At 42.4% G+C, this 14323-nt stretch overlaps 1 protein-coding gene across 2 annotated transcripts in view; it reads right to left on the reverse strand.

The window, feature by feature from the left end:
* LOC112246238 (copine-9-like) overlaps positions 1-14323 on the reverse strand; it is a 145467-nt gene that overhangs the window by 119838 nt on the left and 11306 nt on the right. For both annotated transcript variants that reach the window (XM_042324781.1, XM_042324782.1), the window contains one exon: positions 2640-2680. In XM_042324781.1, coding sequence (XP_042180715.1) covers positions 2640-2680 — 41 coding nt within the window. The remainder of the gene's footprint in view (positions 1-2639; positions 2681-14323) is intronic.

Below are 14323 nucleotides of genomic sequence, written 5' to 3' on the forward strand. Positions count from 1 at the left end.
CTTCTGAGGGGATGAGGGAACACAACCATCAAGACATCCCCTAAGTACTCATGAGGAGATGAGGGCGTTGACGACCATTTTGATGGAGCGATGAGTGGTGAAAGAAATAATGGGTTGAGCTCTCAAAGACTGATCCTCAAATCCCTGAATGAAAACACAGATCTGCCGTAAAGTTACACGACTTGTTCTCACAAGAAACAGTTAACAGAGCCTTCAGAAAGTATTCACACCCCTTGACTTTTTCCACATTGTATTGTTGTTACAGCCGGAATTCAAAATGGATTTTTAAAAAATGAATAAAAAAATCTCACCCATCTACACACACAACCCCATTATGACAGTGAAAATATGTTTTTTGAAATTTGAGTATTTAAAAAAATATATATACAGTACCAGTCAAAAGTTTGGACACACCTACTCATTCAAGGGTTTTTCTTTACTTTGACTATTTTCTACATTGTACAATAAGTGAAAACATCAAAACTAAATGAAATGACACATGGAATCATGTCAAAACCAAAAAAAGAACTGTTAAAAAAATATATATATATTTTATGTCTGAGATTACTCAATGTAGCCACCCTTTGCCTTGATGACAGATACAGTGCCTTGCGAAAGTATTCGGCCCCCTTGACCTTTGCGACCTTTTGCCACATTTCAGGCTTCAAACATAAAGATATAAAACTGTATTTTTTTGTGAAGAATCAACAAGTGGGACACAATCATGAAGTGGAACGACATTTATTGGATATTTCAAACTTTTTTAACAAATCAAAAACTGAAAAATTGGGCGTGCAAAATTATTCAGCCCCCTTAAGTTAATACTTTGTAGCGCCACCTTTTGCTGTGATTACAGCTGTAAGTCGCTTGGGGTATGTCTCTATCAGTTTTGCACATCGAGAGACTGAAATTTTTTCCCATTCCTCCTTGCAAAACAGCTCGAGCTCAGTGAGGTTGGATGGAGGGCATTTGTGAACAGCAGTTTTCAGTTCTTTCCACAGATTGTCCACATCCAATGTCATTTAGGATAATATTGTGGAGTAACTATAATGTTGTTGATCCATCCTCAGTTTTCTCTCATAACACCCATTAATAAACTCTGTAACTGTTTTAAAGTCACCATTGGCCTCATGGTGAAATCCTTGAGCAGTTTCCTCCCTCTCCGGCATCTGAGTTAAGGAAGCCTGTATCTTCGTAGTGACTGGGTGTATTGATACACCATCCAAAGTTTAAATAACTGCATTTGTGGTTGAATCTGTGTTTTAAATTCACTGCTCGACTGAGGGACCTTACAGATAATTGTATGTATGTGTGGGGTGCAGAGATGAGGTAGTCACTCAAAGATCATGTTAAACACTATTATTGCACACAGAGTCCATGCAACTTATTAGGTGACTTATTAATAAGCACATTTTTACTCCTGAACTTTTTTGTTTGTTATTTATTTAACTAGACAAGTCAGTTAAGAAAAAAATTCTTATTTACAATGACGGCCTACTCCGGCCAAACCCGGACGACGCTGGGCCAATTGTGCACCGCCCTATGGGACTCCCAATCACGGCCGGTTGTGATACAGCCTGGATTGGAACCAGGGTCAGTAGTGACGCCTCAAGCACAGAGATGCAGTGCCTTAGACCCGAGTAGAGCATAACAAAGGCTTGCCATAACAAAGGGGTTGAATAGTTATTGACTCTAGACATTTCAGCTTTTCATTTATTTAAATTAATTTGTAAAAAAAAATCTAAAAACATAACTCCACTTTGATATTATGGGGTTTGTGTGTACATCAAATGGAATCCATTTTAAATTCAAGCTGTAACACAACAAAATGTGGGAAAAATGTGAATACTTTCTGAAGGCACTTGTATATACTGAGTAGTAAGCTTCAATGTAACAAAAACATAAGGCCAATCTGAGTCAGCTAGTGTTGAAAGAGTACAAGGTTGGCGCGACACTTCCCTTTAGGGTGTGTCTCACAGTATTACGTGATAGCCATCGACTGCACTCTGGCCTCAATTGAACTGTGGTTCAATGGTCACACTGAAGGATCCAAAGGAGACATGAAAGGCCCGGCTAATCCAGGACCACTGAGCTTCCACCTTTACAGTGTCCCGGCCTGGGTTTGAAGTCCAGGACCCCTCCGTATCGCATCATTATATCCTCTCTCCAACACACACACACCATCAAAAAAGTGTGTGTGTGTGTGTGTGTGTGTGTGTGTGTGTGTGTGTATATATATGTATGTAACCATGACAAGAGAGATATAGTTTCAGGATGAAATTAACTGGTGGCCTATTAATTTTTTTATTTAACCTTTATTTAACTAGGCAAGTCAGTTAAGAACAAATTCTTATTTTCAATGACGGCCTAGGAACAGTGGGTTAACTGCCTTGTTCAAGGGCAGAACCACAGATTTGTACCTTGTCAGCTCGGGGATTCAAACTTGCAACCTTTCAGTTATCTGATATCTGGAGCGCCTTCAACAGTTCTATTTTAAGAACACTTGGAACAGTAGAATGGCATGTGTATGTTATACAGGTCATGCAGATGATGTCATTACATCATGTTAAGCTTTTCATATTAACTTGTAAGTGCTTACAAGAAAGGCTTTGCAACCCTTGTAAAGAAGCATCACATACCAGGGTCTGATTTGGAGAAGGTGTCCATGTCCAGCAGGTTCCTGTTTGAATGAGAGAGAGAAACAAGATTTAAAAACTGAGAATAACACTAGCCTGAGTGCCAGATCTGTTTGTGTTGTCTTGCCAGCTCCATTGTTGTGTGACAATGACAGTATGGAGTGGGCAACTCCAACTTGGACTATCACCATACATGGACAACACAATGAATATCAGAAGTATAAATGATTTAAACTAAGTTATTTGTTAAATTTAAAAAACACAATTGAATCTCCCACTCTTGTGTGAGACATGTAACAGCCGGTATAGAGAGTGCTGCCATATTAAAGGGAAGACCAGGATAAGATGAAGGCAATGGGGGATATAAAACCTCTCTAGGGGTGGGATCCTCTTGGGGCTTTACACTCAGAGGGAGGTGTGTGTCAGGCTGGTAAGGTGTAGCTTGTAGCTGCTGGCAGATGAAGAAACAGGTCTTGGGGTATTTGCCCACATGCTTAGTTTCAGACACCAGATTAGTTGGTCATGGGGTACTGGGCACACTAGTCTAGCTGGACACGGGGTACTTGCTGGACACACCAGACTGGCTGGTTGGTACTTGCTGGACACACCAGACTGGCTGGTTAAGGGGTACTGGCTGGACACACCAGACTGGCTGGTTAAGGGGTACTGGCTGGACAGTGGACCTGCAAGTCCTTCCCTTCCCTTTCCTGACTTCAGTTTGGTATAGCCTCTGGTGACCTGCTTTCAGTTCAACGGCCAAAAGGCTTTTGTCTTGTTTTCCTTTTCAGACTTCCACTGCATGTGATAAATGTACAGTTTGAGTTTATGGACGCATGTCAAAATTAAAATAATTACAAATCAATAACACATTTGCAATAATCTCCAATGATAAACTCCCAATTCCTCTGACCTGATCTAATTTGTCTAAAATGCTCGTATTTTGTAGTGTTCACCGTGATGAGCTCAGCAGGTCAGGATCGGCCATGTTGTTTTGAGAATGACTACCTCTCCTCCATGTCTTGTCTCTTCCTTCATCGTTGTTGTACCAATAGGGACATAAGGAGAACATCCAATCGGAGCGCTCTCCTGCTGTGATTGACATTCTCGGACAGCGCCAGCCCATCCCCAGCTCCATGTTGACCTACTCGTTATCTTGTGTTAAATCAATTTGTTAAATCAACACCGAGGTCACTTCAACAGCACACTATGAGGAAAGAAGCTTCATATTCTGAAGCCCTTACCGGGACTCGAACCCGGGTCCAGCGTCTGTCAAGCCAACACCTTAACCATTACACCAAGAGGTCCAACGTGTCCTCACTCTTCTCTGTACAAGTCCCTTACATGTACACGCCGCTCCAATTGCTTCACAGGCACCATCCCATTTCTGACACCAATATGGTGAATTTGGTGGGTATTCACGACCAGGACTCAAACCAGGGTCCAGCGACTGTCAAGCCAACACCTTAACTGTTACGCCAAGACTTCCGAACCTCTTGACAAGGTCACTAGGTGTTAGGTTACGGTTGCTACAATAGCAACTTAGATATAGCTACACACTCAAGAGTGTGACGCTGCAGAGTAAGAGTGTGACGCTGCAGAGTTGTGGGTTCGATTCCCACTGGGTACTCAAAATGCTGTCATTGTACTGTAAACTTGCTTTGGGTCAAAGTGTCTGCTAAATGACTTATTATTATTATTGCATACATTTGCTTGGTTTTGTATTTACATCAAAGGTATGGCTCAGGCGAAAGCAATGCAAGATGATAAAGGACAGTACAATCAAAACAACACACTTCACAATAAGTAGAATTTATTCCAACCTGTCAAAACATGGATTGTGTAAAGGTACATTTGAATGAACACAGTAAAACAGGTGTTGCTTTGTCACACCATGACAACATAATTCACTGTAACTATATAACACAAAAACAAGTTTGCAGTGGTCTAACAACGAGGATAATACTTTATGACTGCAATACATTTAGCACCTGTTTATTGCACAGCACTGTGCACAGAGACAGAGACAAAGAGAGAAAAGGGGAATACCTAGTCAAAATGCATTCAAATGAAATGGGTCTTCAGCATTTAGGGGGTTGGATAGAGAGAGAAAGGTTGGATAGAGAGAGAAGGAGAAAGGTTGGATAGAGAGAGAAGGAGAAAGGTTGGATAGAGAGAGGAGGAGAAAGGTTGGAGAGAGGAGGAGAAAGGTTGGATAGAGAGAGGAGGAGAAAGGTTGGATAGAGAGAGGAGGAGAAAGGTTGGATAGAGAGAGGAGGAGAAAGGTTGGATAGAGAGAGGAGGAGAAAGGTTGGATAGAGAGAGGAGGAGAAAGGTTGGATAGAGAGAGGAGAGAAAGGAGGAGAAAGGTTGGATAGAGAGAGGAGGAGAAAGGTTGGATAGAGAGAGGAGGAGAAAGGTTGGATAGAGAGAGGAGGAGAAAGGTTGGATAGAGAGAGGAGGAGAAAGGTTGGATAGAGATAGAGAGGAGGAGAAAGGTTGGATAGAGAGAGGAGGAGAAAGGTTGGATAGAGAGAGGAGGAGAAAGGTTGGATAGAGAGAGAAGGAGAAAGGTTGGATAGAGAGAGAAGGAGAAAGGTTTAGAGAGAGAAGGAGAAAGGTTAGAGAGAGGAGGAGAAAGGTTGGATAGAGAGAGGAGGAGAAAGAAAGGTTGGATAGAGAGGAGGAGAAAGGTTGGATAGAGAGAGGAGGAGAAAGGTTGGATAGAGAGAGGAGGAGAAAGTTGGATAGAGAGAGAGGAGAAAGGTTGGATAGAGAGAGGAGGAGAAAGGTTGGATAGAGGAGGAGAAAGAAGGAGAAAGGTTGGATAGAGAGGAGGAGAAAGGTTGGATAGAGAGAGGAGGAGAAAGGTTGGATAGAGAGAGGAGAAAGGTTGGAGGAGGAGAAAGATAGAGGAGGAGAAAGGTTGGATAGAGAGAGGAGGAGAAAGGTTGGATAGAGAGGAGGAGAAAGGTTGGATAGAGAGAGGAGGAGAAAGGTTGGATAGAGAGAGGAGGAGAAAGGTTGGATAGAGAGAGGAGGAGAAAGGTTGGATAGAGAGAGGAGGAGAAAGGTTTAGAGAGAGGAGGAGAAAGGGATAGAGAGAGGAGGAGAAAGGTTGGATAGAGAGAGGAGGAGAAAGGTTTAGAGAGAGGAGGAGAAAGGTTGGATAGAGAGAGGAGGAGAAAGGTTGGATAGAGAGAGGAGGAGAAAGGTTGGATAGAGAGAGGAGGAGAAAGGTTGGATAGAGAGAGGAGGAGAAAGGTTGGATAGAGAGAGGAGGAGAAAGGTTGGATAGAGAGAGGAGGAGAAAGGTTGGATAGAGAGAGGAGGAGAAAGGTTGGATAGAGAGAGGAGGAGAAAGGTTGGATAGAGAGAGGAGGAGAAAGGTTGGATAGAGAGAGGAGGAGAAAGGTTGGATAGAGAGAGGAGGAGAAAGGTTGGATAGAGAGAGGAGGAGAAAGGTTGGATAGAGAAAGGTTGGATAGAGAGAGGGGGAGAAAGGTTGGAGAGAGGGGGAGAAAGATTGGATAGAGAGAGGGGGAGAAAGGTTGGATAGAGAGAGGGGGAGAAAGGTTGGATAGAGAGAGAAGGAGAAAGGTTGGATAGAGAGAGAAGGAGAAAGGTTGGATAGAGAGAGAGAAAGGTTGGATAGAAAGAGAGAAAGTTTGGATAGAAAGAGAGAAAGTTTGGATAGAAAGAGAGAAGGGTTAGAGAGAGAGAGAAGGGAAAGGGGGATACCTAGTCAGTTGTATAACAATGCATTCAACTGAAATGTGTCATTTAGAGGGTTGGATGGATGGAGAGCGAGAGACAGAGAGCATGAGAGAGGCGTAGCAGGAAGATAGGAATGATGTGAACCAAGAGATTGTGAGTTCAAATCCCAGGTGAGAACGTGATGAATAATAATTACAGTATAAATGAACATGTACAATGTATCTCAACTATGTACGTTAAAAGCACTATTTGAATGTGTTGGTGTGCCAAACCTATTGTTTGGGGCAACTAAAAACTTTACGTTCAGGTAATACTTTGAACGCAAAGTTGAGTAAACAAAAAGGCAGTGGATGGAATCAGTTACTAAATAATAATTAGTTGAATCAACTAGATTTTTGTGTTGTTTCAATGTTAAACTTATACTTACCTTCCTCAATATTATAGCTATGAATGCCAATATGGTCATAGATGTTTTAAATATATTATTACACATAAATGGAAGGGTCACGCATCTTTCAAGGCTCACAAGTTCAGGCTGCTTTTGTGGGGTAATCACGTTGACGGGTATCTTTCAAACAAGAGTGATGAAAGAAACTGGTGGAAGAGCCAGTCCTTATTAGATGTTGCAATGCCTTCTCAGACCAGACCGAGTTTGAGACTCTGACGTGGAAAGACATCAGTCAACAAATATTAGGCTAACATACCTGTTTTTGATTAAAGGGAGAACACAAGCCATCACTGCTCTGAAGAGAGGGAAGAGTTTTTCTCCATGTAATGGGGTCAAAACTGAGAAGAGAAACACTACATGTTATGGTCGTGATTGATGTTTTGTTGTGTGCATGACAATAGTACAAAACTAGAACATAATAATAGGATTTCACCTAATATAAAACATAATTTATTTGAAATAATACTTAATCCTTGTTCGATATACAAATCTGGCATACAGGCATTCAGTTACTGTTCCATTGAAAGTTAAGTCACTTGTTTTAAACATTCTAAGCGAGTGTGGTATGATCGTCGGTGCCAGGCAAGCAGGTTCCAGTATCTCAGAAACGGCCGCCCTCCTGGGCTTTTCACGCACGATTGTGTCTAGAGTTAACAGAGAAAGGTGCAACAAACAAAAAACATCCAGTCAGTGGCAGTCCTGTGGCAGTCCTGTGGGCAAAGGAGAATGGCAAGAATCGTGCAAACTAACAGGCGGGCCACAATCGGCGCTGTACAACAGTGGTGTGCAGAACGGCATCTCGGTACACACAACTCGTCTGTCCTTGTCACGGATGGGCTACTGCAGAAGACGACCACACCGGGTTCCACTCCTATCAGGTAAAAACAAGAATAAGCAAATCCAATGGGCACGCGGTCACCAACACTGGACAACTGAGGACTCCGACGAATCCCGGCGTCATGCTAATGGCAGAGTGGGGATTTGGCGTAAGAAGCATGAGTCCATGGCTCCATCCTGCCTGGTGTCAACGATACAAGCTGGTGGCAGTGGTATGGGGAATGTTTTCCTGGCACAGGTTTTGTCCCTTGATACCAATTGAGGAACGTTTCCATGCCGGGAAGAATTCAGTCTGTTCTGGAGGCAAAGAAGGGGTTCGATCCATAACTAGATGGGTGTGCGCGTATGTATCTCACATCTGTTGCTTTGGGGTAATGGCGTTAGGGACAGTATAGGATGAATCAATAATTGTTTTCTTACCGAGGAGTAAAATGTCATTTTTGTAATATCAGTCCTGGTTATATGTAACAATCCCTTGTTGGAAGTGCCTACATTATTATTTATATTATTTGTTTATTAAATACATTAAGTTATGCAAGAATTTGTAATATATACAGTACCAGTCAAAAGTTTGGACACACCCATTCATTCAATGGTTTTTCTTTACTTTTACTATTTTCTACTTTGTAGAATAATAGTGAAGACATCCAACCTATGTAATAACACATATGGGATCATGTAGTAATCAAAAAAGTGTTGAAACAAAAAAACAGCCAGCCTTTGCCTTGACAGTTTTGCACACTCTGGGCATTCTCTCAACCAGCTTCATGAGGTAGTCACCTGGAATACATTTCAATTAGCAGGTGTACCTTTTAAAAAGTTAATTTGTGGAATTTCTTTCCTTCTTAATGCATTTGAGCCAATCAGTGGTGTTGTGACAAAGTAGGGCTGGTATACAAAAGATAGCCCTATTTGGTATAAGACCAAGTCCATATTATGGCAAGGACAGCTCAAATAAGCAAAGAGAAACGACAGTCCATTATTATTTAAGACGTGAAGGTCAGTCAACACGGTAAGAACTTTGAACATTTCTGAAAAAGTGTATTCGCAAGAACCATCAAGCGTGTTGATGAAACTGGCTCTCACGAGGACCGCCACAGGAAAGGAAGACCCAGAGTTACCTCTGCTGCAGAGGATAAGAACATTAGAGTTACCAGCCTCAGATTCCAGCCCAAGTAAATGCTTCACGGAGTTCAAGTAACAGACACATCTCAACATCAACTGTTCAGAGGAGACTGTGTGAATCAGGCCTTCATGGTCGAATTGCTGCAAAGAAACCACTAGTAAGGACACCAACAGGTGGAAATCTGTCCATTGGTCTGACGAGTCCAAATTTGAGATTTTTGGTTCCAACCGCCGTGTCTTTGTGAGACGCAGAGTAGGTGAACGGATGGTCTCCAAATGTGTGGTTCCCACCGTGAAGCTTAGAGGTGGTGTGACGGTGCTTTGCTGGTGACACTGTCAGTGATTTATTTAGAATTCAAGGCACACTTAATGAGCATGGCTACCACAGCATTCTGCAGCAATATGCCATCCCATCTGGTTTGAGCTTAGTGGGACTATCATTTGTTTTTTAACAGGACAATGACCCAACACACCTCCAGGCTGTGTAAGGGCTATTTGATCAAGAATGAGAGTGATGAAGTTCTGCATCAGATGACCTGGCCTCCACAATCACCCGACCTTATCCTTTTGCGACAAGGGGGCAGTATTTTCATTTTTGGATAAAAAATGTTCCAGTTTTAAACGGGATATTTTGTCACGACAATATGCTCGACTATGCATATAATTGACAGCTTTGGATAGAAAACACTCTGACGTTTCCAAAACTGCAAAGATATTGTCTGTGACTGCAACAGAACTGATGTTACAGGCGAAACCCAGATAAAAATCCAATCAGGAAGTGCCGCATTTTTTAAAAGCACTTCATGCCAATGACTCCTTATATGGCTGTGAATGGGCTACGAATGAGCTTATGATATCTACGTATTCCCCAAGGCGTCTACAGCATTGTGACGTCTTTTTACGCATTTATGTTGAAGAATAGCCGTAAGGGACCACATTGAGCTAGTGGTCACATGATGGCTCCCGCAGAAAATCTTGCGTAAAAGTACTGAGGTAGCCATTATTCCAATCGCTTCTAATGAGAAACCAATTGTCCCGACGGATATATTATCAAATAGATATGTGAAAAACACCTTGAGAATTGATTCTAAACAACGTTTGCCATGTTTCTGTCGATATTATGGAGCTAATTTGGAAAAAAGTTTGGCGTTGTAGTGACCGCATTTTCCGGTCGATTTCTCAGCCAAACGTGAAGAACAAACGGGAGCTATTTCACCTACAAAAATAATATTTTTGGAAAAAAGGAACATTTGCTATCTAACTGGGAGTCTCCTGAGTGAAAACATCCAAAGTTCTTCAAAGGTAAATGATTTAATTTGATTGCTTTTCTTATTTTCGTGAAAATGTTGCCTGCTGCTAGCAGAGCCTAGCATAGCATTATGCCATGATAAACTTACACAAATGCTTGTCTAGCGTTGGCTGTAAAGCATATTTTGAAAATCTGAGATGACAGTGTGTTTAACAAAAGGCTAAGCTGTGTCTCAATATATTTAATTTGTGATTTTCATGAATAGGAAGATTTTCTAGGAAGATTTATGTCCACTGCGTTATGCTAATTAGTTTGAGGCGATGATTACGCTCCCGGATCCGGGTTTGGGAGTCGCAAGAAGTTAACCTAATTGAGACGGGGTGGCAGCGTAACCCAGTGGTTAGAGCATTGGACTAGTAACCGAAAGGTTGCAAGATCGAATTCCCGAGCTGACAAGGTAGAAATCTGTCGTTCTGCTCCTGAACAAGGCAGTTAACCCACTGTTCCTAGGCCGTCATTGAAAATAAGAATTTGTTCTTAACTGACTTGCCTAGTTAAATAAAGGTTAAAACATTTTTTTTTAAAGATGGTTTGGAATGCGTTGGACCACAGATTGAAGGAAAAGCAGCCAACAAGTGCTCAGCATATGTGGGAATATCATTTCAGGTGAAGCTGGTTGAGATAATGCCAAGTGTGTGCAAAGCTGTCATCAGGTAAAGGGTGAAGAATCTAAAATATATTTATTTGACACTTTTTTTTGGTTAGTACATGATTCCATATGTGTTATTTTATACTTTTGATGTCTTCACTATTATTCTACAATGTAGAAAATAGTACAAATAAAGAAAAACTCTTGAATGAGTAGGTGTGTCCAAACTTTTTGACTGCTACTGTGTGTGTGTGTGTATATATATATATCACACACAACTGTATACAGTATACACTCTCCTTCACTGCAGCCGAGGTGAGTAAGACATTTAAACGTGTTAACCCTCGCAAGGCTGCAGGCCCAGACGGCATCCCCAGCCACGCCCTCAGAGCATGTGCAGACCAGCTGGCCGGTGTGTTTACGGACATATTCAATCAATCCCTATACCAGTCTGCTGTTCCCACATGCTCCAAGAGGGCCACCATTGTTCCTGTTCCCAAGAAAGCTAAGGTAAATGAGCTAAACGACTACCGCCCCGTAGCACTCACTTCCGTCATCATGAAGTGCTTTGAGAGACTAGTCAAGGACCATATCACCTCCACCCTACCTGACACCCTAGACCCACTCCAATTTGCTTACTGCCCAAATAGGTCCACAGACGATGCAATCTCAACCACACTGCACACTGCCCTAACCCATCTGGACAAGAGGAATACCTATGTGAGAATGCTGTTCATTGACTACAGCTCGGCATTCAACACCATAGTACCCTCCAAGCTCGTCATCAAGCTCGAGACCCTGGGTCTCGACCCTGCCCTGTGCAACTGGGTACTGGACTTCCTGACGGGCCGCCCCAGGTGGTGAGGGTAGGCAACAACATCTCCTCCCCGCTGATCCTCAACACTGGGGCCCCACAAGGGTGCGTTCTGAGCCCTCTCCTGTACTCCCTGTTCACCCACGACTGCATGGCCACGCACGCCTCCAACTCAATCATCAAGTTTGCGGACGACACAACAGTGGTAGGCTTGATTACCAACAACGACGAGACGGCCTACAGGGAGGAGGTGAGGGCCCTCGGAGTGTGGTGTCAGGAAAATAACCTCACACTCAACGTCAACAAAACTAAGGAGATGATTGTGGACTTCAGGAAACAGCAGAGGGAACACCCCCCTATCCAAATCGATGGAACAGTAGTGGAGAGGGTAGCAAGTTTTAAGTTCCTCGGCATACACATCACAGACAAACTGAATTGGTCCACTCACACAGACAGCATCGTGAAGAAGGCGCAGCAGCGCCTCTTCAACCTCAGGAGGCTGAAGAAATCCAGCTTGTCACCAAAAGCACTCACAAACTTCTACAGATGCACAATCGAGAGCATCTTGGCGGGCTGTATCACCGCCTGGTACGGCAACTGCTCCGCCCTCAACCGTAAGGCTCTCCAGAGGGTAGTGAGGTCTGCACAACGCATCACCGGGGGCAAACTACCTGCCCTCCAGGACACCTACACCACCCGATGTTACAGGAAGGCCATAAAGATCATCAAGGACATCAACCACCCGAGCCACTGCCTGTTCACCCCGCTATCATCCAGAAGGCGAGGTCAGTACAGGTGCATCAAAGCTGGGACCGAGAGACTGAAAAACAGCTTCTATCTCAAGGCCATCAGACTGTTAAACAGCCACCACTAACATTGAGTGGCTGCTGCCAACACACTGACACTGACTCAACTCCAGCCACTTTAATAATGGGAATTGATGGGAAATGATGTAAATATATCACTAGCCACTTTAAACAATGCTACCTTATATAATGTTACTTACCCTACATTATTCATCTCATATGCATACGTATATACTGTACTCTATATCATCGACTGTATCCTTATGTAATACATGTATCACTAGCCACTTTAACTATGCCACTTTGTTTACATACTCATCTCATATGTATATACTGTACTCGATACCATCTACTGTATCTTGCCTATGCTGCTCTGTACCATCACTCATTCATATATCCTTATGTACATATTCTTTATCCCCTTACACTGTGTATAAGACAGTAGTTTTGGAATTGTTAGTTAGATTACTTGTTGGTTATTACTGCATTGTCGGAACTAGAAGCACAAGCATTTCGCTACACTCGCATTAACATCTGCTAACCATGTGTATGTGACAAATAAAATTTGATTTGATTTGACAGTATAATCGAGGTGATGGCATTGGAAATCCTTTTGGCTGCTTCTGTTCTGTAGGTGTCACTGTGGCCTGTTTTCAAAGGATGGGTCCCAATCTCTCAAAAGCCCCGGGATCCAGTTGGACAGGGGTGGTCTTCTAGTTACTGGGATGACAACCCAATTTGGGATGGGGGGAGGTTTTAGGTTTTAAAACAATTGGAGGTTTACTCAGTAGCAGTGCAAATATCATGGCAAAGCTATATGGACACTCAATGATCATGATACTTTGTAATGGTAAGTTTACAAACAGTATATTATGATAAATAGAATTCAAACTTGTTTCTCATTATGGTAAATGGTGATGAGTATAGCCAGTTATAATTGTAATGGCTTAGCAGATAATACAAAAAGACGATCAGTATTTACCTGGCTAAAAGAGAAGGAATAAAATCTCTATTGTTTACAGGAAACTCATTCAACCATTTAAGATGAAGTTGTGTGATCGAATATACTTCTCCTATGGGCAAAGAAAGTCAAAATGGGTGATGATATTAAAGGTAGATGGATTCTTTTAAATATGTTATCGGACCATAAACAGATTTAGGTCCAAATAATGATAATCCACGCTTCTTTGAAAATATCTAATAATCGTTTATCAAGCCTACAGGCAATTCAAGACTGTATTGTTAGGGTGTGAGATTATAATACGTTTTTATATACCTCAATGGAATGTAAAGAAAACATATATTAGAACTAGTGGATATACCGTATGGAGGCTTAAATATCCTGACCTAGTGAGATAAATATGGCAGAGGCTCAATTAAGCTAGTCATCTTGACTACTTTCTTAGGTCATTCTCACGGACACCAAAAGATTTTAAAAATAAATACATTTTAAAAAGTGTTGAATGGGGTCAGACCATTAAATAATTGGCATACACATTACTCTTACAGAATTTCCACGTGGGTGAGGTTTTTTGAAATGTAACCAATGCCTATTGGATGGCAAGAAGGGTCTCCCAACCCCTCCTTTCTCAGCCTCCAGTATTTATGCTGCAATAGTTTGTGTGTTGGGGGGCTAGGGTCAGTCTGTTATATCTGGAGTATTTCTCCTGTCTTATCCATGTCTTGTGTGAATTTAAGTATGCCGTCTCTAATTCTCTTTCTTTCTCTCTCTCGGAGGACCTGAACCCTAGGACCATGCCTTAGGACTACCTGGCCTGATGACTCCTTGCTGTCCCCAGTCCACCTGGTCATGCTGCTGCTCCAGTTTCAACTGTTCTGCCTGCGGCTATGGAACCCTGACCTGTTCACCGGATGTGCTACCTTTCCCAGACCTGCTGTTTTCAACTCTCTAGAGACAGCAGGAGCGGTAGAGATACTCTGAATGATCGGCTATGGAAAGCAACAGACATTTACTCCTGATATGCTGACCAGTTGCACCCTCTACAACCACTGTGATTATTATTATTTGACTCTGCTGGTCATCT

Source organism: Oncorhynchus tshawytscha, linkage group LG07 (genome assembly GCF_018296145.1).
Source record: "Oncorhynchus tshawytscha isolate Ot180627B linkage group LG07, Otsh_v2.0, whole genome shotgun sequence".
Lineage (NCBI taxonomy): Eukaryota > Metazoa > Chordata > Actinopteri > Salmoniformes > Salmonidae > Oncorhynchus > Oncorhynchus tshawytscha.